The sequence below is a fragment of the Canis lupus genome, chromosome 2, assembly GCF_011100685.1.
Source record: "Canis lupus familiaris isolate Mischka breed German Shepherd chromosome 2, alternate assembly UU_Cfam_GSD_1.0, whole genome shotgun sequence".
NCBI classification, from domain to species: Eukaryota; Metazoa; Chordata; class Mammalia; order Carnivora; family Canidae; genus Canis; species Canis lupus.
The window spans coordinates 80,195,259-80,216,688 of NC_049223.1; the positions used below are offsets into that span (position 1 = coordinate 80,195,259).

Sequence of the window (21,430 nt, forward strand, 5' to 3'; positions counted from 1 at the left end):
TGATGATCTTACACACCAGACGGTGCTGGTCCCCTGTGTGGAGCCATCCTTGGGGTGTCATTGCCCTGAGACGGAAACCCAACCGCGACCAGCCTGGGGCATGGCCCAGCGCACCCACCTCGGACCTGACCCCCAGCCTCTCCTCCCAGCTCACGGGGCTGCGGCTTCCCAGACTGTTCCTGCCTCTGCGCTGCTCTGCCTGCGTGGGATGTTCTTCCCCTGGGCCCTCAGGGGATCGGAGCCTTCAAGCCCCTCAGGTCTATCACCTCCTCCAGGAGGCCCTCTCAGCCCCCTAACCACATAGCCCCAGCCACGTATCCCAGCTGCGTTATTTTCTATATGTGACCCACATGGCTCTTCTGAGTTTCCTTCTGTTTGCGGGACGACTGCTGTCTCTCTCCAGAGTGAAAGCCATAGAAGGTGGGGACCTCGTATGATTTGGTCACCACCATACACCCAGTGTCCAGCACAGGGCCTGGCGCGTAGTAGGTGCTTAAAAATTGTAGGCAGGGATCCCTGGGTGGCGCAGCGGTTTGGCGCCTGCCTTTGGCCCAGGGCGGGATCCTGGAGACCCGGGATCGAGTCCCACGTCAGGCTCCCGGTGCATGGAGCCTGCTTCTCCCTCTGCCTGTGTCTCTGCCTCTCTCTCTCTCTCTCTGTATGACTATCATAAATAAATAATAAAAAATTTAAAAAAAAAAAATTGTAGGCAGGACAGACAAACCAATGAATGAACTGACTTCTCAAGTGTACGTACTTTACACTGCAGCCCGATCAGCGTGTCCCTTAGGGTTTACGTATCTAGGTCCCCAGCCTGCACCTCCTCCCCCCCAGCCCCCACCAGAGCTCACGCGAGCTCCTCTCCTAGGGACTCCAGAGGGAGGGGGGAGCTGGGCCAGGACATCAGGGACAGATGACGGTGGAGGGAGCGTCCTAGTGGTGAGGCACACGGTGCCAACTCCCAGACCCTCACTATTGGCTGTGTTTTTAGAAAATCACGTCACCTGTCTGACCCTTAGTTTCCTAACCTGGGAAACAGGATCTAGAGACATCTATTCATGGGGTTCTTCTAAATATCAAAAAAAGAGGGTGGAGGCAAAGCCGTGGGAAGACATAGTAGGCGGCCGACAGACGGAGGCGTGGCGGCCACGGGGCTGCAGTCTGGCAGCCCCCCCCCCCCCCCCGCCCCGGGCGTATTCCAGCCTCTCTTCTGCGCTGGAGTCATGCCATCAGCTGATGAGATCACTGTGATTCATTAGCTCAAAAATCACAGAATTTTCCATTCACTTGACCAACAAAGGGCATCTATCCCCGTAGTTTGCATATTTGGGTGGGGAAGCGGACTCCTAGAGAGCCAAAAAGTCCTGGCCAACTCCATGGGTAAGAGGTGCAGAAGCGGAGACTGCAGCCTGGCCCTCTTCTCCTGCGGGCACAACCTGGGATCAACCTGGGAACACCTTCGTGGTGGGCTCAGCAAGATCCATTCCACTCACCTGCAGGCTGAGGCCTCGGGAGGAGAAGGCGGGGATGCAGCAGGCCAGGATGGGGCACCAGAACGGGGCTTTGCTCTTCTTGTCCTCATCCGGACACAGCCAGCCCGGCTGGTTCTCCTCCCCTACAGCAGGAGGAAGGAGGTGGGTGGGGCTGGTCAGAGCCCGAGGACCAAGCGGGGGGGTGAGCAGCCCTACCAGCCCAGGGGGCCGCCCCCAGCCCCGCACCTGCCCAGCCGAGATGAAACCCGGCCTCGCTCCATGGTCAGGGCCATGGGTCCCAGGCAGCGAGTCAGGAAACCTAAGACTTGACTCCTGGCTTGCACACGCACTGGCTGAGCAGCCTTGTGCAAATTCCCCCAACTGTAAGCCTCGATTTCTTCACCTATGAGACAGGGGCATAAAAATGTCTTTGTCCTGAGGTCACTGTGAGGATCGAGTGAAACAGGAGATGAGAAAGGGTTTCAAGACATCTTGTGATGCTGAGCACGGTCCAGGTCTGGCTGCCTCGACCTAGAGGTCTAGAGGTGCTTCTAGAGCCAGGAGACGAGATGCCACAGCCATGCCACTCTACGCCTGACTCTGATGATGATGCTCAAGAGGGTGACCCTCTCCTGCTTCCTTTGAGACCCACTCTGAGGCCCAGGTGGTCATCTACCTCCAGATTCCCAGGCCAGCTGGACACTGAGGCCCCAGGGGACCTGTGAGACGTGCAGGTGCTCAGACCTGAGCCCAGACCCCGGACTCACATCTGGACACTGCTGTGCTCACGAGCATCTGCTAAACCACACCTGCAATGTCTCCTTCATGTGGGTCAGGGCCCCCTCACCCGCCACCACCTCCAAGAAGTCCCTCCTGACCACCCTGGCTACGATGGCGCCCTCTCTCAGAAAACAGTCTAAGGACCACATCTCATTTCCCGCCTGGCCTTCACCACAATCTAGAATGGCTCGGTCTATTTCCTTGTTTGCCGTCTGCCTGATGCTTCTAGAGTGGAAGCTCGGGGCAGCAGGGCCCAGCCTGTCTCGTGTGCCGCGGGCTCCCTGGCTCCCAGCCACTGCCCGCACGCAGCGCTCGGCAAGCACGGGTTGGAAGGACGAATGACAGGGGGGCGCGAGTGAGCGGGGAAACTGCCTTCCCTCCCAGAGAGTTCTCCGTGCGCGAGCCCATCCTTCTGAGCACTCCCGCCTTCCAGGAACCCCGACAGCAGGGACAGGGCACAGGGACAGGGTTCCCGGGTTCTCGTTTTCACAAAAAGCTCGGTGAGAACTGTGACTTGCACTTTATAGACCATGAGACCGACACTCAGGGAGGAAGTGATTGACCAGGTCACATGTACGGCCTGGTGGCAGAGTCCAGATGGGGACCTAGGTCTGCTGGACTCCAACGCCGCCTCCTGAGAACCTGCCCCCCACTGGGGCCCATGGGCATGACTGGCCCTGGACAACCAGGAGGTGGCTCTGCCCTGGAGAGGGAGAGCCAGGGGCACGGATGGGGCACCCTGGGTGAGAGGGGCCACCTAACGCAACGACATCAGGCTGGAGCTTCAGGGACGGGAGGAGAGGTCTTCCACAGAACACTCGTGACAGCAGCCTTCCCACTCCCCACGTGTCTACTCCGTGGCCACCCTGGCCCTGCCAAGCGAGAGTCAGCCCAGGCCCAAGAGGGCTCACCAGCCACACGGGGCCTCCAGACTGGTTTCCCGCGCTGACCACTGATCCCTACGGTCAGTCCCCCCCCCAGCGTCCAGGGCCGTCCCGCCAACTTCTGCTGGACCTCTCCATTCCCACGTCCGTCGCGCCCCATCCACTTAGAATCAAATCCGAACTTTTCCAGAGCAGCTAGGACGCTCCTTCCCTCCCAGCGCCATCCCCCTGTCGTGGGCTACACCGCACTAGGCTTTCCTCTGCAGCTTATACGAACGAGCCGGGATGCTCCCTCCACCCAGAGAACCGTCCTCCCCGCTCCCAGGGCTGACTCCTCTCCTCCCCGAGGTCTAGGTTACTTGTGCCCCCTCCGGGAGCGGCCTCAACCCACCACCACCCACCCCTCCCCTCCAACACTTTGTCTCAGCCCCTGCCCGTCTGTCATGCTCTGAACACAGCTTCTGGCTCTTCCACTGGCTCGCCTGTTTTTTCCTCTGTGTGTGTACATGAGTGTGTGTGTGCGTGTTTGTGTGTACATGAATGCATGCATGAGTTTATGTGTGTGCGTGTGTGTACGTGAGTGTGTTTGGGTGTGCATGAGTGTGCATATATGAGTGTGTGCACATGAGCACATTTGTGTATGCATGTTTGTGTGGACATGAGTGTGTGGACATGAGTGTGCATGTGTGCACGTTTGTGTATGCATGTTTGTGTGTGTATGCATGTTTGTACATGAGTGTGCACGAGTTTGTATGAGCATGTGTGCCCATTTGTGTGTGTGCATGTGTTTGTGCGTATGCATGAGTGTTGCACATATTTGTGTGTGTGTGTGTGTGTGTGTGCCCACGGCTCCCTGACCTTGCCTGTGTTCTGTATGAGGTATGTCAATCATACGCCAATAAAGTGGCTTTTAAAAATGCCACTGTCACCAGAGAAAGGTGGCGTCCCAGTGCTGGTCATGGCATGAGGCACTGGGACAAGGTGGCAGGGGAGGACACTCTTTGAGAAGCAAAAGATATCCACAAATGTCAGGCATTACGATGTGAACAACCTGCTTCAGCAGAGGCTCTGGCCCGTGCTCCCACCACCAACCCCCTCCCTAGCCCCCCCGGCACCGGCTTGCTCACGGGGGCACCCACTCCACCATCAGTCCGGCGGCTGCATGGTGAGCTCACTCCTTAAACGGGCGCAGAGGCAGCCCCAGCATCGGGCCCTCCACCCCACTGGGTCCTGGAGGCAGCATCACATGAAACCTGCTTCCCGTCACCAAGGAGGTGAGGCCATCACAGAGAGGACAGCTGGCACAAGACGGGCACCATCATAACAGAATGCCCACGTGCGCCACACTACATGGTTTACAAAGCCTTGTCCCACGTGAGGGCTCCTTTCATCCTCGGGGCCGCCAGAAGAGGTGGGAGCTTGCATCTCCCTCCTGCCTGGGGAACCTGAGGCCGGGGGGCGGCGGGGGGGATGTGAAAGGGTAGGTCCAGGAGGCCAGGATCAGCCCCAGCATGGAGTTGTCACTCCAGACAGCCTGCCCTGCGGGGCAGCATCCTTCCCCTGGGCTGGGGCCACCATCGTGATGGACACTGGACAGCAAATAAAGATGGGATGGATCTGAGCCTACCCTGCTCTCAAGGAGCTTACGATCACACAGACCCTCGCCCCTACCCCCCGAGGGCCCAGCAGACCCCTGCAACGCAACCCCCACCCCACCCCCGGAGCTCCAGCTCCAGCCCGGAGCTCAGCCTGTGAACATAAACCCCCTCCGTCGCCACGTGGCCCGAGCGCCTCTCCTCTCCTTCCCCCACACCCACAGCCCATCAAGTCCTGGCAATTTATTATGATATATATTTTTTAATGATCTGACCTTCTCCTTCCAGATGGTGCCTTCCCTGCCTGGGATCGGGAACGTTAAAGTAAAATGGAGTTGTAGCTCCCCATCTGCCACTGCCATTGTTCCTGTCACAAAACCAGGGCGGCTGAGACCAAATTAGAAGGCTGTTGCAGTTGAAAATTGAAAGCCCGCTTGGGATAAGTGACATTAAGAACTGGCACCATCGGCAGAGCCGTGATTTCCAATTGACACTAAATGGGGGCTTATTTAGCGCCCGGCCCCCGTGGAACACGAGAGCACCCTGTGGGGCAGCGGGGAGAAGCTCTGGGGCCAGAGGCCACGTCCCCCTCGGCCGCCCCCACCTCTGCGCCCTCAGAGCGCCCCACCTGCCGCAGGAGTGACTGTGCCAGCAGGGCCCCGGGCTCCCTGCGTGCACACAGTCAGATCCTGGAACCTCTGTACGTCTGCCTCATCTGGAAGATGGGGGGAATTATTCCAACCATCCAGGGTCACTGTGAGCACTGGGGGAACAAAGACTTAACACCTAGTATATGCCAGGTGCTCCAGAAATAGTGAGATCACTGCCCTTGAGGTGAGGAGTCTGGCTGACAGCAGGCCTGGGGGCGGCCACCCACCTCCACCGGCTGCACCCCTGGCCTGGTGGGGGCTGGCAGGACATGGGCACCCTTCTTTTCCAAACCACCCCCCTCGTAGAGAAAGAGAGAGAGAGACCCTGGTGTCCAGAGAGGCCAGGCGAATGGTCACCCAGCTCCCGAGGGCAGGGCACCTGCTGCCGCCTGAGGGCCTGGAGGTCGCAGCACCCACGTGTGACAGCTAGAACACGCTTGGTACCACGTGGCACGCTGCCTGTGCTGCACCCCGTCACTGGATCGTCATCGGTGGGGGGGCACAGGGATCACTGTGAGGACTGAGGACCGGGGAACTAGCCAAGTCCCAGCCAGCGAGGGAGGGCGCCCCACGCTGCGCCCTGCGAGGATGTGTCCCCGTGAGCTTGGGACCCGCCCGCGGCCCGCCAGGCCCAGGTGCTCTGGGAACGTGGGAGTGAGGGGGGCTGCAGTGGGAGAGGCTCCAGGGCCCCGTGGGGTGTAAGAGCCAGAACGCCGCGCTTCAAGAGCTTCAGGTGAGAGGACACAGGAAGGGAGCGCGGGAAGCCCCCAACCACGCCTCTTCCTTCTCTGGGCCCTTCCATCTGCAGCCCCTTTCTGGAGCCTTTATGAATAGGAGACTAATTGGAAGAAGAGTGGGAGGGTGGCCCGGCCCGGCCCTGTTTGCTCTGAATCACGTGTGACCTCAGGGGGTCCCTCCGCCGTCGGTGGCACGCAGACACCCCTGTCCTAGGAGCTCTCCGACGTGCCAGGTGTTGGCCGGCCCAGGCGCCTTCCCCGCACCGTCTCCCCGTGAGGGGGGCACTGGCCTTATCCCCACCTTCTGATTCGCCTGCGGTCACAGAGCTGGTAAGGGGACAGACCAGGAACTGACCCCGGGCCGCCCGGGGCCATCTCACGAGGCTCTAAGATCCCAGATCCAAGACGGGAGAGGCCCACTGGGTCTCTAGGCTGAGTTACAGGAGGGAGCCCGCCTCTCCCCGGACCCCCGGCAGAGTGGGGGCCACGCTGGGGTGTGACGTGGGTCCCCAGATTCCCCAGGATGCCCTGCCCTGCCCTTCCCTCCCAAGGGGCAGGACTGATCCCCCCCATTCTGGACCCCGGGCACCCCCAGTCCAGCACTCTCCTTCCTCAACGTTCAGTGGATTATGATCTCCGTACATGATAGGAAAAGAGAAATATGGGATCCCTGGGTGGCGCAGCGGTTTAGCGCCTGCCTTTGGCCCAGGGCGCGATCCTGGAGACTCGGGATCGAATCCCATGTCGGGCTCCCGGTGCATGGAGCCTGCTTCTCCCTCTGCCTATGTCTCTGCCTCTCTCTCTCTCTCTCTCTCTCTCTGTGTGTGTGTCTCTCATGAATAAATAAATAAAAAATCTTTAAAAAAAAAAAAAAAAGAAAAGAAAAGAGAAATACAAAAAAAAAACAAAAAAAAACAAGGAATCACATTCTTTGTGAATAAATGTTTCTAACATGTTCTATTACTATAGGTTCGTGTTATTCCCCACCCCACCCAACCAGGCACTGCGGATTAAAAAAAATAAAAAAATAAAAAAACTGGCAAAATAAAAGGAACAAATTATTCAAGCCCCAGGGGAACCCAGGCATTCAAATAAGATTTCAAACGACTCTCCTTCCATTAAAACTTTTGCTGCAGCGAAACCGCATGGAGACGAAGCGGCGGAGTGTCACAAGCCGCTGGCCCCCCCACGCCGACCCCACCGGGCCAGGCGGCCGGGCCTCACACGGGGGGCGGAGCCGTCAGCCTTCCTGGGGGCCTCTGCGCGGAGTCCTCCCTCCTCCCTCTGCCACTATCTCGGCCGCCCAGAAACATCCAGCCGAGGCTCATGCCACGTCAGCACCGCATCAAGAGGGCCTCTGACCCTGGCTCCCTCAAAGCCACAGCCTCCTCCCCGTTTCCTCTCGCCTCCGCGTGCCCTCTCCGCACGGCAGGCAGCGGGACCCACTCGAGCGGAAACCGGACCAGGGTGCTGCCCGGCTCTCGCTGCTACAACAGCTTCCCATCGTGTTCAGGGTAAGCCCCATAAGTCTCCCCCAGGCTTTCTGGAAAAGCTGCCCATCCTTCCACCTGCCTGCTTCTCTCCCCAGGATACATCATCTCTGGCCACCACAGGACCTTTGCACTTGCTGTTCTGAAGCCTAGACTGCTTTGCCCAGATAGATCTCTGTCGGCTTCAGAGGTCACCTCCCAGAGGCCCTCCCTGACAGCAGTCCTGACCCCCAGGCTCCGTGACAGTCCCGTCACCCAACTCTGTCCCCTAAACTCTGTCCCCCTCTCTCCCTGTTCATTTGCTCCTCGTGTTATGTCTGTCTGCCCCTCATAAGTTACAGCTTCCTTGAGAGGAGGGATCTTCCAGCTTTTGTCAGTCCTCTTTTCCCAATATCTAAAATTGCGATGAAGACTCGCTCAGGGGCGCCTGTGATGCGCTCAGCCGCCTGGGGGGCTCGGTCAGTGAAGAGTCTGCCTTCGGCTCAGGCCGTGATCTCACCATCCTGGGGTCGAGCCCCACGTCGGGCTCCGGCTCCGGCTCGGCGGGGAACCTGCTTCTCCCTCTCGCTCTGCCTCTCCCCCTGCTTGTGTGTTCTCTCTCTTTCACATTAATAAATAAAAAATCTTTAAATTTTTTTTTAACTCGGGCATCCTGGGTGGCTCAGATGTTTAGCGCCACCTTCAGCCCAGGGCCTAATCCTGGAGACCCGGGATCGAGTCCCACGTCGGGCTCCCTGCATGGAGACTGCTTCTCCCTCTGCCTGTCTCTCTCTCTCTCTCTATCTATCTCTCATGAATAAATAAATAAAAATCTTTAATAAAAAAAAATTTTAACTCATTCAATAATCATTTTCTAATTGACGAAAGCCAGTGACAAAGGTCCTGATTTCCTTCCAGAAATGTCTCAAAACCTATAAAAAGATCACGCTAGAAAGAACAACGGTGAAACAAACACAAAAAAGTGTCCCTGCCATTGGCTGGAAGCAGCAAATGGGAATTCTAGTACAGCACAGAAAATAGCAGCCCTGACGCGCAAGGACCCCGGCCTTTTGTCAAGTCAAAAAAAGTACAAATAAAGTGATTACGATGTGGGCGCCTGGCTAGCTCAGTCGGTGAAATGCCTGCCTTTGGCTCGGGTCAGGATCCTGGGGTCCTGGGATTGAGCCCCAAGTGGGTAGGGTGTGCTCTCTCTCTCTCTCTCTTTCTCAAAGGTGAATAAATTAAAAAGTCTTAAAAAAAAAAAAAAGTAATCACAACCTAACAAACGTGGTTGCAGACAGACACTCTGCCAGCGTGGGAGGCAGAGGGACAGCAATCCGGGGGGCTCTGGGGGCGACTGCCCGGCGTCTGAGCACCAGCTCTGCCCCTCGCCGCCGTGTGAGCTCGGGCAAGGCTCCGCGTCTCTCTGGGCCTCAGACCCTTCACTGTACAAGGGGGTTCGCAACAGACCCGGCTCTCAGAGTTATCGCCAACGTGGGAAGAACGAGACGTGTGAAAAATGCTTTTAAAAAGTCGGCCGTGTAGGAAGCGCCCTACGCGCGTGTCCTGTTTATCTGTGTGATGGTGACGGCGTGCACGGGACAAAGAAGTAATAACAAAGGGGCCCGGGCCGCGAACCAGTTGAACCTACCCTGCACTGTGCTGGTTTTTTCTTTTAGTTACAGCTTCATTGAGACAGAGTTCAGGTCCCATAAAACCCACCCTTTTAAATGTCATGTTCATGTCAAGGTTTCTAGCATATTCACCACTATCTACTGTTACTTCCTATTTTTTTTTTTTTTAGATTTTATTTATTTATTCATGAGAGACACACAGAGAGAGGCAGAGACACAGGCAGAGGGAGAGGCAGGCTCCTCGCAGGGAGCCCGATGCAGGACTCGATCCTGGGACCCCACGGTCATGATCTGAACCAAAGGCAGATGCTCAGCGGCTGAGCCACCCAGGCGTCCCCACCACGATCTACTTTTAGCACATGTTCATCACCCCCAGCAAAGAAAGCCCCTCAGCAGCCGTGCCCTCCCACCCTCCTCCAGGCCGAGTTACAGGAGTGAGGGGGCCCTGATATTTACATCATCACCTTACAGACAGGGAAACCGAGGCTCAGGCAGGGGCTGAGACTTGTCCGGGGTTGTCCCTCCCAATCAGAAGCCCCCCCTGCCCCCATGCACCCACATGTGCACACCCCAAGCCTCCCAGCTCCGCACCCCTGTCCCGAGGCACTCTCCCCAGTGCTTTACTCACGGAGTCCGATCTTGGCCAAGTGCAACCTGTTGACCCAGGAGATCTTGCTCAGCGGGTTGGGGGTGATGAAGACCACCATGAAGCTGATGGGGCGGCCGGACCTGTGGCGAGAGGGCGAGGAGCTGAGCGCCCAGAGCAAGCGCCTGGTCCCCCGTCCACCTGCACGCACCTGCTGTAGCACCAGCTCTGCTCAGGGCAGCAAAGTGGGGCCAGAGAGGCCGGCGGCCCGCCGAAGCCTCGGCCCCTGGGGGAAGAGTCCCTCCACCCACCGTGGCCCAAGGTGCCTCCCCGGAGACTGACCAGGCCACGCTCCCCAGCCCACCCCCGGCACCTGGGCTCAGGTGCCTAGCGACTCGAGAGGCCCCTTCCAGGGCTCCCCGGCCAGCTTTCCACGGGCCTTGTCAGACACGCTTCCACATCCGACCGGGGGCCTCCTCAGGGAGGAACGGGCTCACTCGGACCCGCTCCCAGCACCCGGAGCAGGGCAGGTGCTCAGCAACGGTCTGCGGAACAGACACACGACTGAATGACGCCGGGAGTGGCTGAGGCTGTGACAGGCTTGGGCAGCCAGAGGTCACTGTTGTCACAATACTGTCCTCTCACCCAGGAGCAGCAGGGCCTCTCAGAGTCCTCTGGGGCCATGGGGCAGTGGGTAGGGGGGGACAGGGCTAGTGTCACTAACTCTCCCACGGGAGAAGGGGGTGCGGGGGTGGGAAGGGGCCACGGGAGGCCACTCAGCAGGGGAGTGGCAGCTTGGGATGACAGCTCAGAGCCCTGCGTCTCTGCCTCTGAGACTCGAGCCTGGAGCCTTGTATCTGGGGCTCCTGGGCTCGTGGCCCTGCTGCAAACAGCGCTCCGATCTTCCTCGTCCTGCGGCCCATGTGCCTGTAACACCCTGGTCCCCCGGGGTCCCCTCATCCTCGAGGTCAGGCCCGGGCTGTGAGCCCCGCGCTGCACCAGCCTGGGCTTCAGGTCAGAGCCCAGCTCCACCCCCAAACTCTGTGGCTGTGGGCCTATCCGACTACTCCTTGAGCCTCACCATCCTCATCTGCAAAATGGGGCTCAGCTCTCCCCGTCTCTGCGAAATCTGTCATCAATTCCACAAACATGAGTTGAGCGTCTACGGAGCACAAACGTCAGGGTGGGCATTTGGGGGCAGGGGACATGCTGGGGGGAGCCTGGGTCCACGAGGAGATGGGCCCCGGGCTGGTCCCAGGGCTCCGCATGGTCTGGAGGGAAAAGGTCATGGAACAAAAGGAACCAACTGACAGCAGAGCATCAGAGGAGTTCTGGGTCTCCTAACAGAGGATGGGCTGAAGCTGGGTGTGAACTGGTCATTCATTCATTCACTCATTCCTTGGACAAGGAGCACTCACTCCACAGCAAGTGCTGTGCCGGGCAGGGCCCGCAGTGTGTACACACCCACGCCCATGACCACACTGAGGAACAGGTGGGCTCCAGGCGCTCCCTCTCCACATCCCCTCCTTCAGCAGTGGCCACCCCCCATCTCACTTGTCAGGTTTTCCGGGAAGCAGGAGCCTGAGACGACACTTGTTGGCCGAGTGGATCTCCTCCTCCTTCACCCGCATTAGCCTCTGCAGGGCCAGGCACCAGTCCTGAGCCACGGTCATGTTCAGGTTCTAGGGGTGAGGAGACCGGCGAGATCACCACCCAGCCTGCTGGCTCCCCCAGAGCCACACAGGCTCCCAGAGCATTCGGGGCGCCCCAGGGGAGAGGAGCTGGGGAGGTGTTCAGCCACGGCAGGCGCCGGCTCCCTGGGCTGCAGGCCCTCACTCAGACCCCACGTGGCATCCCTCGTTTGCAAGGGACACAACCTCCCAGCCAGCTTCCTCTCCAGCCTCGGGGTGAGGTCCAGGAAGGGGCTTCTAGACAGGTCACTGTGCAGAGGACAAATCGCCATGCAGCCAGACCCCGCTCAACCCAAACCGGAGCTTCACCCCGAACCAGACGCTGCATACCAGAGCTCTAGGTAGCCATGGGGAGCATTAGCCGCTGCTTCTGCCTGTGGGGTTCAGAGGCCAGGAGCATGGCTGGGGCTGGGCTAGGACAGGTGCCCTCTCCCGCTCTGCCCGCTGCGTCCAGGCGCTGCCCGAGGGAGGAGCTGGAGCCCGACAAAGCCAGGCCAGCGCTGTGTACCTGGTAGGTGCCGTGCAGCGTGCTGATGAGGAAGGTGATCTGCTCTACCACAGCCAGGTCCTTCTGCAGGTCCTGCAGCTCCTGGAAGAGGCGCGGGGGCCCGAAATACACCTTATCTGGGCAGAGAAGAGACCCAACTCAACTTCAGGGGTGGAGGAAGGGCTAACAAAGGACCCGAGCATCCAGTCACTGCAAAAAAGACCTGTCGCCCTGGAGATATGGCACCACAGACACAGCAGGAAACATTACCAGGCTCTCGCCCTGGTGGAGTTCCCGGTCTACGGGAGTGGGGGACAGAGCCAATCACAGGTGGTCTAGCGCCTGGGGTCAGGGCCACACTCAAAGGGTCAGAGGAGGCCAGAAGACTAAGAGCCCACTGTGCCCGCAAGAAGTGAGGAGCCTTCACAGGGCCAGCAGTGTGGTGGGGACTGCCATAAAGGAGAACAGCATGTGCAAAGGCACTGTGGCTTGAAGCCCACAAGCAGCTAGGTGTTCGAGGATGTCCTGAGGACCTACTATGCACCAGGTTCTAAGCCAGGCATTGGAGAGACAGCTGTAAACAAGACAGACAGGATCCCTGTTCTCATGGAGCTTCTGGCCTGAGTGGGGGGGCATAGGGGCTGCAGTCAGTTAACAACCACAACTGATGAAAGGCCAGGGAGAAAGATATCAGGGCGAGGGGCCAGTGAGGGTGCCCAGATCTCTCGTGACGTCACAAATGTACTGGGGGCATAAGAGACAGAGCAGGAAGGAGCAGTGGCCGGAAGGAGGAGTCCTTGAATGCCGTGCTAGGGAGTTTGTTGCTGTGTTCTCAGGCCGTGGTCTCTCAGGCTGAGGTCTTATGGAATCCCAAGTGAGGGCTTATTTGGGGTTTTCACTGTGATGACCATCTGGAAGCCAGATGTACATCCTGAGTCACCTGGATACCTGGACTTTCAGGTATTTTGTTTTGCTGCACGGTATCAGGGCTTCTGTGGACCCTGGTAATGAGCAGGAGTGCCCGAATGGCCACCAGGTAACGAGCAGGGAGCAAGGTGGGCATGGCAGGTAAGTGATGCACTCACACGAAAGAAGAGCAAAGACAGACCCTGGGGCACCCCCCCATGGGTAAGCCAGTGGGGCACGCGGGTCCCCGGAAGGCACCCTATGGTGTGGGTACAGAGACCTCAGAACCTGCCCCAGCAGACGCCCCCGTCCACATCGTGAGCAATTTGGTTCCAGCAAAACAACATCATCCATCACATCAAATCAACGCTGTTAATTTTAACTTTTTGTTTTGTAGCTTCATTTTCATCCCACTCGTGATTTTGTTTTGGTTTAATGGTGGTTCAAGGGACGTAAGCATGAGGAGTTCATCCTACCTCGTCTTTCTTATGCCTGCATAGACGTGAATAATAACATGATAAAAAAAAATCATTCAAGGCCAACTAGGGTTCAACCAGATCTCTTATTTTTCGCCCTTGAAGGGTATTAGGGCCACATAGCCCTCTAGTTTGGGATACGTGGCAGTGAAGGAGGGACTGGGGTGGAAGGGGCAAAGCTAGGCCTGGAAGTGCCTCTGGGGAAGACAAACAGGGCCCTTTGCTGGGGAGCTCCTGGGAACCTCAAAATAGCCCAGAGGAAGAGGCAGGACATCTGGGAGTGGGCACAGCTGGCTGGTGCAATCCCTCCGTCACAGTTCCCAGAATTGCTGGCAGCCCAGTGAGGCAACCTCCCGGGTCAGGCGCTGGGCAGAGCCTGGCCGGTGGGCAGGGGAGCCAGAGCAGAGCACCCTCTCGCCAGGCGTGATGGTGGCGGCCACATGGAGACGGACAGAGGAGCACGGCTGAGAGGCTGCCCGATGCCGCTCCGAGTTCTCATTCCTCTCGTGCCCATAAAGTCGGAGCCAGACAGCCCTGAGCCTGGTCCCTGAGGGCTTAGGGGCCTAGGGGGTGTCACCTGGGCCCCTCACCGTGCAGAAGGGCGAACTGAGACACAGAGTGGAGGCAGGCAACCGTCAGGCAGGGGTGGAAGTCCTGCTTTCAAACTCCAAAAGCATCGTGCACACGTGCTCGGGTAGGCACATACATGCAGGAGGGGGTAGGGGTGGGGTGGGCAGGGCCAGTGTCCGGTGTGTGAGATGGAGCAGGGACTCCAGAATGCACATGAGCAGGTGGGGTTCTGAGTGTGCATCTGCGTGTAGTGTGAGGCTGCAAACCAGCAAGAGCCTCTTGGCCGCGTGGCCCGTCGGGCTGGGCTTCCCAGGCGGGACCCACAGGCCTGGGGGGTGCCCGTCGGGTACTCACTCTGGGCCTGGCCCACGGCAGAGGCCTTCTTGGCGCCAGCGTGCTGGATGAGCACGTTGTCCTTGTCGTACGAGCCGCCGTCCTGGCCCACCTCCACCACCTGCACCTGGGGCAGCGCCGTGTTCCACTTCACCACGTACTTGGGCCCCAGGGGCACCAGGCTGCTGATCTCCAGCTGGCCCCTGCCAGGACAGAGAGGAGGAAGCCCTGGAGAGCCCGCCGCACCCCAGGCCCAGGGCCAGCCCAGAGCACGCTCCTCAGCACACCAGCTCAGCCAGGCACCTCGCCACGCAAGCACAACAAGCTCGGCAGAGCAGGGAGCCGTCAAGGAGGCAGAAGCCCCGGCGTGCCCAGGCCCCAGCCCAGATCCAGAATCACACGCCCCAAGGCCCCGAGCCCCCAAACCCCTACCTGTGGTTGGCAGGCCTGAGGAAAAAGACAAGACAGAAGGGAAGGTCATTCCTGTTATTGAGTGATTTCTAGGGGACTGAGGCAGTGGGGCCCAGCCCCTGGGCTGGGCCAGGCGTGGGCATCGGGGACCACAGGACGGCCGTCTCCCCAAGCTGGCTGCTGGCCTCCAGTCCCCTGTGATTCCCACAACGACCCTGCTAGGAAGCTTGTATTTTCCAGACAAAGATGCCGATGCTCAGACACGTCACGTGACTCATCCCAAATCACCTAAGCTGATCTTCCCCTCCCCCCAAGGTGGGCCACTAGCATCCCCGTCACACCGGGCTGGGCCCCGAGCAACAGGGGAGGGCAGAGCAGGTGCTCATCAGATATGGTGCCTTAAAAACCACAGTGATGGAATCAGGGCGGGACGGAGGAAGGAGACAGCACCACACTGATCTGGGGCAGAAGCTTCCTCGCCCAAGTCCCCGGCCAGTGCTGGGTCCCCTCCAGACCCGTGAGCTGGCAGGAAGGGCCCAGGAAGTATTTGATGAACTAATAGATGGATGGATGGGTGGATGGGGGGTGAGGGAGCATGCGCATCCCCGGACAGGCAGCCTGAGCCACAGCCGTGGGGACTGTCCCCAGATCATGGCAGTGCCCGCACCAGCCGATGTGGGGGGCAGAGCCTACATCAATCCCTGCAAACATCCCCGACCGCATAGATGCTCCTGCCAGGGGGTGCACAGGTGACGTCCCTCTGGGTCTCGGTTATTGTCGCCGTACTGGTGTTTCCGCCACGATTTTTTAAGCGCCGTCAAATGTTGAGAGCAGAGGGTCCCCTCCACTCGAGTGGCCAAGAGTCACAGCTGGACGGGTCGCAGCTGAAGTTCGTTTGGGCACAAGCCCTTGGCCACAGGCCCAAGCGGGGGACACAAGTGAGTGAGCGGGGCCCGGAGGGGACCGTGGGGCACAGCAGAGCGCGAGCCCTCGGAAGGAGGCCACGAGACCCGGCTCCGGGCCCGGCAGCCCTGGGCAACGTGGGCCCAGAATGCTGGACCTGCGCATTTTCAGAGAAGTCGCACATGCCTCCATGTTTGCGTGAACTCCCGGTGATGCCAAATCAAAGATTTCTGGGGGCCTCGTGCAAAACCCACACAGCACAATCACCCTCACCCGTCCGGGCTGCAGTGCTTTCAGGCACAGCCTGGAAGGCCAGCTCTGGGCATTTCTACTGTCTCGGTCTCAGAACCAGGAAGCCAGGCTCTGTAGGGGACACAATGCTCTGGGCCGTGGGAGCCCAATCCCCTGAATCTCAGTGTGGCTGAAACCCGGGGAGCTGTTCAGGTACCAAGGGCGGCGGCGTTCCAGAACAGATCACCCTGCACAACGGGCAGCTGCTGGCCCAAAGGCCGGGGCTGGCTCCCCGCGAGCCCCCCGGGTGCTCTCCAGCTCTGGGGACTAGGGACAGAGCAGGCCGCGAGGGACGGAGGTGGAGGCCGGAATGTCTGAAACGTGGGTCCCCCGGCAAGAGGCCAGGCCAGGAGCCGCGGCATAACAGGGGGGTCCCTACCGCACTTACTTGAAATTGATGTTGGCGCAGACCAGCATGTCGTTGAGCAAGAAGACCCTGCGCTCCTTGGACTTGATCAGCTGCCCGCGGTCACCGTACACGGTCTCGGTCAGCGTCTCACACAGGAGCAGCTGCCGCTGACCCGAGGTCAACAGCTGCGAGGGGGAGACGGAGCCGAGTCAACGCCAGCCCCGCACACGGGCCGCTCCGCGGACGTCACCGTGCCCGAGAGCCAGCATCCTCTCGCTGCGCGCAGAAGGGACCAGGGCTGGGGGAGGCGGAGGACGGGGTCCTCCCCTGGCATGATGAGGGGCCCCGGGGAGGAGGCGAGGGCCTCTGACCGTGCCCCTCGCCCGCGGCCAGCACCCCCCTCAGGTGAGCCAGCCTGGCAACCCTCCCCGCCGCGGTGCAGGCTCCCACCCTGGCTCCTCTCTCGCCTGCGACAAAGCCCTCGGGCAGGTCCCTGCACTTGCCCACAACCCAGCTTCCTCAGCTGTCAAGTGGGGCGGTATCCGCCGCTCAGATCACCCAGGTAACGCCTGACCGAGCCTGGCGACGTTCATTTTCCGAGCCCAGCACAAGGCGAAAATGCAGCCCTCGTTCAAATGTCATTAAGGATTTCATGACAGTGACAGCGGAACATCCAGCCACGTCTGGGGCCCTCCTGAGCACCAGCCCCGGGCGGTGGCCCTGCTCACAGGCCCAGCAAGCGGGCCCTGCCCGTGGCTGTGCTGTCTGTGACGGCCTTGCCCGGGGCCACTGCGGGCCTGGAGGACGTCCCATCTCCGCACCCTCAGCTGGACAGCCCCGGGCAGCCTGGCCTCACGACGGGGGGTCGCACAGATCGGCCGCCACTCAACCAGGTGACCCTCTGAGGACGCAGAAGACCTTCAAGCCTCAGGCATCTGAGCAGGCGTTTGCCGATCTCAGGCTGGACACCAAGAACCCCCTGCCAGCACCGGGACCACCATCACACCCAGGGACCTCCCGGGAAAACAGCTTTTTACTGACAGCGATTTAAAAAAAAAAACAAAAAAACAAAGGAGAAGAGAATTTTCAGCAAGAGTCATGCCCAAAACCCACGACTCCAATGACAAGAGGCATCCTCCCCTCCCTTCTCACCCCAAGCCTCCTCCCCTTCCCCCGAGACACTGCCCTGTCATTCTTCTAGAACCATGTTCCCCAGATTGATACAGAAACCTGAATGGCACCAATGCCCACGGCATGCCGGGCACTGCACTTGGCACTAGGTACCCCACTTCCCATTTAACCAGCTCTGCAGCCCCCGAGGCCACCCCCATTCCCAGGGGAGGAAGCCAAGGTTCCAGAGGCAGAGTGGCTTGCCAAGCGGCGGCGCACGATGCAGCCAGGCTGCATGCGCTGTCCCAGCACTGGGCACCCAGCTGGGTGTGATAGGGGTCGGGAGGCTCCACTGCTCCCAACACAAAAATGACTCAGGGTCCCTCAGGAGGCCTCTCGTGACTGCTAAAGCCGGGCTGCCCCACGCCACCGCCTCCACCAACAAGCAGACGCCAGCTCATGAAAACAAGACTGGAACCCTGGACAGCAGGCCCCGTCGAAGATTGCCAAGTGTGCCATGACCTAAAACTTGGAAGGAAAGTCCCCCGGGCTTCTGGCAACCATGTCCCTGTCCCATAGGCAGATAAAAGGGGGGGAAAAAAAAAAAACGGATATTGCACAAACACCTCCCTGGAGGGTCCTGAGCAGGCACATTTTGAAACAGCCGGCAGGGTTCCGTTTGGGGCGCACCCAGTTTCAATTCCGCTTTCCCCTGGGTGATGGACTGCAAGAGGAAAATCACCGGACTCGTCTCAGAAGAGGCCGAGATTGCCCAAGGGACGGGGGTGGCCAGGAGTGGGTGCAGCGTGCAGCCACCTCGCTGCCACCATCACATCCCACATGTCTAGGAAATGCCCCCCCGCACACCGACCTGACAGGTGGAGAAACTGAGGCTCAGAGCTTTTGGTTCCTTGCCCAACATCAAACAGGGCTTCCTGACCTCCAGCCAGTGACTATGGCTCCTTACTGCCCAGGTCCCCGTGGGGGACAGAGCAGACGAGAACAGTGGATCTGCCCAGAGCAGGGGCCGCGGAGAAGGATTTCCTCCTGCCGAGCCAGCTCTTCCCCTGGCCGCGGCACAGGTGTGCGAGCTGAAGCAAGAGAAACCCTCTCGGCTACAGAGAAGGGGGCCACAGGACGGGACAGGAGACACTTCCCCAGTGCAGAGACCATGGGGCATCCGTGCAGGTGCCAGACTGGCCCGAAGGTTGTTTTTCTAGAGACATTATGCAACAGAGGGCTGGTGTGGGGCTGGTTAGGAAGTCTGCCTGGAGGCGAGGAGGGACTGGGACCAAGGGGACGTGGGCAGCTGCTACCCAGGTGACCAGTGGCCTGCGGGAAGGTGGACCAGTGTGCCAGCTCTTCCAACCCTTTAAGAAGACCTACCGGTCTGGATCTTATGGGACAGCTTTCCAGTTTTAAGGGATGGCAATTGATTGCAGCTTCTTAGAAATACTGTGTGGGCTAAAAGGCACCTGTAGAGCCTGAATTTGGCCTGAGGAGGGACAGTCTTAAGATGTAGGACTCTTGGGGGCACCTGGGTGGCTCAGTCGGTTAGGCATCTGCCTCCGGCCCAGGTCATGATCTTGGGGTCCTGGGATCGAGTCCCACATCCATCAGGCTCCCTGCTCCGCAGGGTGTCTGCTTCCCTCTCTCCCTCTGCCCCCCACTCATGCACACATACACACTCACTCTCTCTAAGAAATAAAACCTTAAAACAAAACAAATAAGCTGTAGGACCCCTGAAGCTTAGAACTGCAAGGGACCCTGCAGGCGAACCCATCCAACTTGGCAGGCATGTGCTGAAGATCAAAGATCCCGGAACACATTAGTACTATACACTGTGAAGTGCAGTTCACCTGGAAGGGTTGTTGTCCTCTGGGCAGAGCTTCCTGTACTCTTAGAAAGTTCCAGCCCACGTGGCTGAAATCTCACTGGCCTTAGTCACTGGCCTTACTTCTGTTTTTGAGGCCCATAGAACCAGGAGGCCCCCGGTTTTCCCCCAAAAGATGTGGACACCTCCCACTGATGACCCCGTACAATGTCTCTGCCCCCAGAGAACAGCCACTGTCCCTGCCTCCGTGCCTCATCCTGAGCCATCCCCACCAACCTCCGCCCTCCGGCAGGTGAAAACAAGCCGGCCTTCCAGGTCTGGGTACGGCTTCAAGCACCTCACATCATGGGGACCAACAGGTGGCTCGAGGTGACGATGTTTTTGGGCACAGGGCTTGTGTTTTGAAAACAAGGTTCTCTACGGACTCGTTTGAAAGTTTTGCAAGATTTTTTTTTTTTTTTGTACTAAAATGTTCTGAGTTGCAACCCCAGACAAAACACAGCATGAAAGTTTTCCTCTTTCTTCTAGTGACGACGACAGTCCCCTTATCTCAAGGACTCCCCCGTTGGCCTCGCAGCAGCCCTGGGGTGGGCACCGCTGAGCTCTCCTCGTTTCCGAGGGAACAAGTGAGGTTCAGAGAGGTTGGGTGATTCCCGAGGCCACACAGTGAGCACCACTGGCAAAATCCAGATTCAAACCCAGATCCTGAGCCCAGAGCCTACGTGTGTAAGCACAGTGCTAGACTGTCACTTCTGGTGCCTTTCCTGGCAATGACACCGATGGACAAAATCGGCTTTTATCCGAAAATACCATGAATCGTAATGACCGCCGGGGCGCAGTGGGGACTCTAACCGTCAAGGCAAGGTGTGCGGCCTGAGAGTCCAGGAGTCCCCGCCCTCGGAGAGCACCGCCAGGTGGGCAGCTGCGGGAGGAGGCGGAGCGACAGGTGCCACAGGCTGCCAGGGCAGGTGAAGGCTGGCAGGTGGGCCCCCACCCCCCCGCACTCACCTTGTTGAGGCTGCTGCGGTCGCTGACGCTCTTGGTCAGCTGCTGGATCTCGGCCACCTGGTCGGCCAGCCGCTTCTGCTCATTGAGCTTCTCGGCCAGCGTCTCCAGCTCGGTGAGGGCGAGCTGCAGGGAGAGCCTGTCGGGGTGGCCCCTGGGCGTGTTCTTCAGCATGTCCTGCCGGGACCCGAGACAGCCAGGGCTGAGAACCCCACCCCAGCAGGCCCTCCCCTGGCCTGGGAATCAAGGCCTCCCCTCCCACCTCCCGCAGAGACCCGGGCTGAAGGGCCAGGACACATGGTACCTGGCAGAGAGCAAGGCCGCAAGAAACAGCTAATGAACGAAAAAATAAAATAAATATGCGGATCCAGCTCTAATTCACTGATCAGCAGTGTGCTGAGGTGAGAGCCCCCTCCTGCAGCCGGCAGCTCTGAGGACAGAGAGGAAAGTCCAGCGGGGGTCCTCGGCCTGGCAGGGCCCCTGCCCAGCTTGGAGGGGGGCCTCACCCCCACTGAGGGCCCTCGGCAATCGGGGGAGGTGTCCCAAGCTCTTGGGGACCTGGGACGGGACTAACGCTCCCTCTAGAAGCCTGAAGCGGGTCAAAGTCAGCTCACTTACTGAGCATCTCCCCAATGCCAGGACCCCCGAGGGCCTGGGTGTCCACGGGCCCTGGCTCCCGTCCTGTAAGCTGGGCTCCTGCCATCACCAGTCACCCAGCCGTCCACGCCGGGGAGCCAACATGACCCGTTCCACCCCAGGAGCAGAGGGAGAGGGGACTGTGGGTCCTGCGCACGGTCCACGGCAGATGGACGGCTGTGGATGACGGATGGGAAGCCCCCAGCCCAGGAGGCCTGCGCCAGCCCAGCCCACACCCTGCAGGTCCACGGCTGCTGGAATCCCGAGTGGTACCTGAAGCAGGAGGATGAACTGTGGGAACCTCTGGATGGGCTTCACCATGAGCCCGTAGAGCGTGACGCGGTCCGGGCTGCACACCTGCCGCCGCTGTTGGAGAGGAGGCGGGATCATTCACGGACCCCCCCCTCCCGGTCTGCAGGGGCGCTGAGCAGCCCAGAGGGCAGACGCTGCCCGTCCTGGGCTCTCCCCGGGACCCAGGACCCTGCTGAGCCTCAGGCCTGAGAGAAGAGCCCCCGAGCGTCCCTGGTTCCCCAGCCAGGGCTCTCTGCCACCACCAGGGTCCCCCGTACAGCCCCTAGGCCTGGGGAGACTGGAGCAGTCATGCTAAGGCCTCTGGACAAA

The 21,430-nt window shown here is 59.6% G+C and overlaps 1 protein-coding gene across 13 annotated transcripts in view; it reads right to left on the bottom strand.

The window, feature by feature from the left end:
• Positions 1-21,430, bottom strand: part of ARHGEF10L (Rho guanine nucleotide exchange factor 10 like) — a 159,469-nt gene that overhangs the window by 44,046 nt on the left and 93,993 nt on the right. For 10 of the 13 annotated variants that reach the window (XM_038531822.1, XM_038531816.1, XM_038531825.1 and 7 more), the window contains 9 exons: positions 21,083-21,175; positions 20,177-20,350; positions 16,264-16,409; positions 14,703-14,717; positions 14,292-14,473; positions 12,007-12,122; positions 11,362-11,489; positions 9,850-9,950; positions 1,494-1,615 (listed from right to left, as the gene is read on the bottom strand). In XM_038531822.1, coding sequence (XP_038387750.1) covers positions 1,494-1,615; positions 9,850-9,950; positions 11,362-11,489; positions 12,007-12,122; positions 14,292-14,473; positions 14,703-14,717; positions 16,264-16,409; positions 20,177-20,350; positions 21,083-21,175 — 1,077 coding nt within the window. The remainder of the gene's footprint in view (positions 1-1,493; positions 1,616-9,849; positions 9,951-11,361; positions 11,490-12,006; positions 12,123-14,291; positions 14,474-14,702; positions 14,718-16,263; positions 16,410-20,176; positions 20,351-21,082; positions 21,176-21,430) is intronic. The other 3 variants (XM_038531824.1, XM_038531826.1, XM_038531828.1) reach the window with 1 other exon arrangement.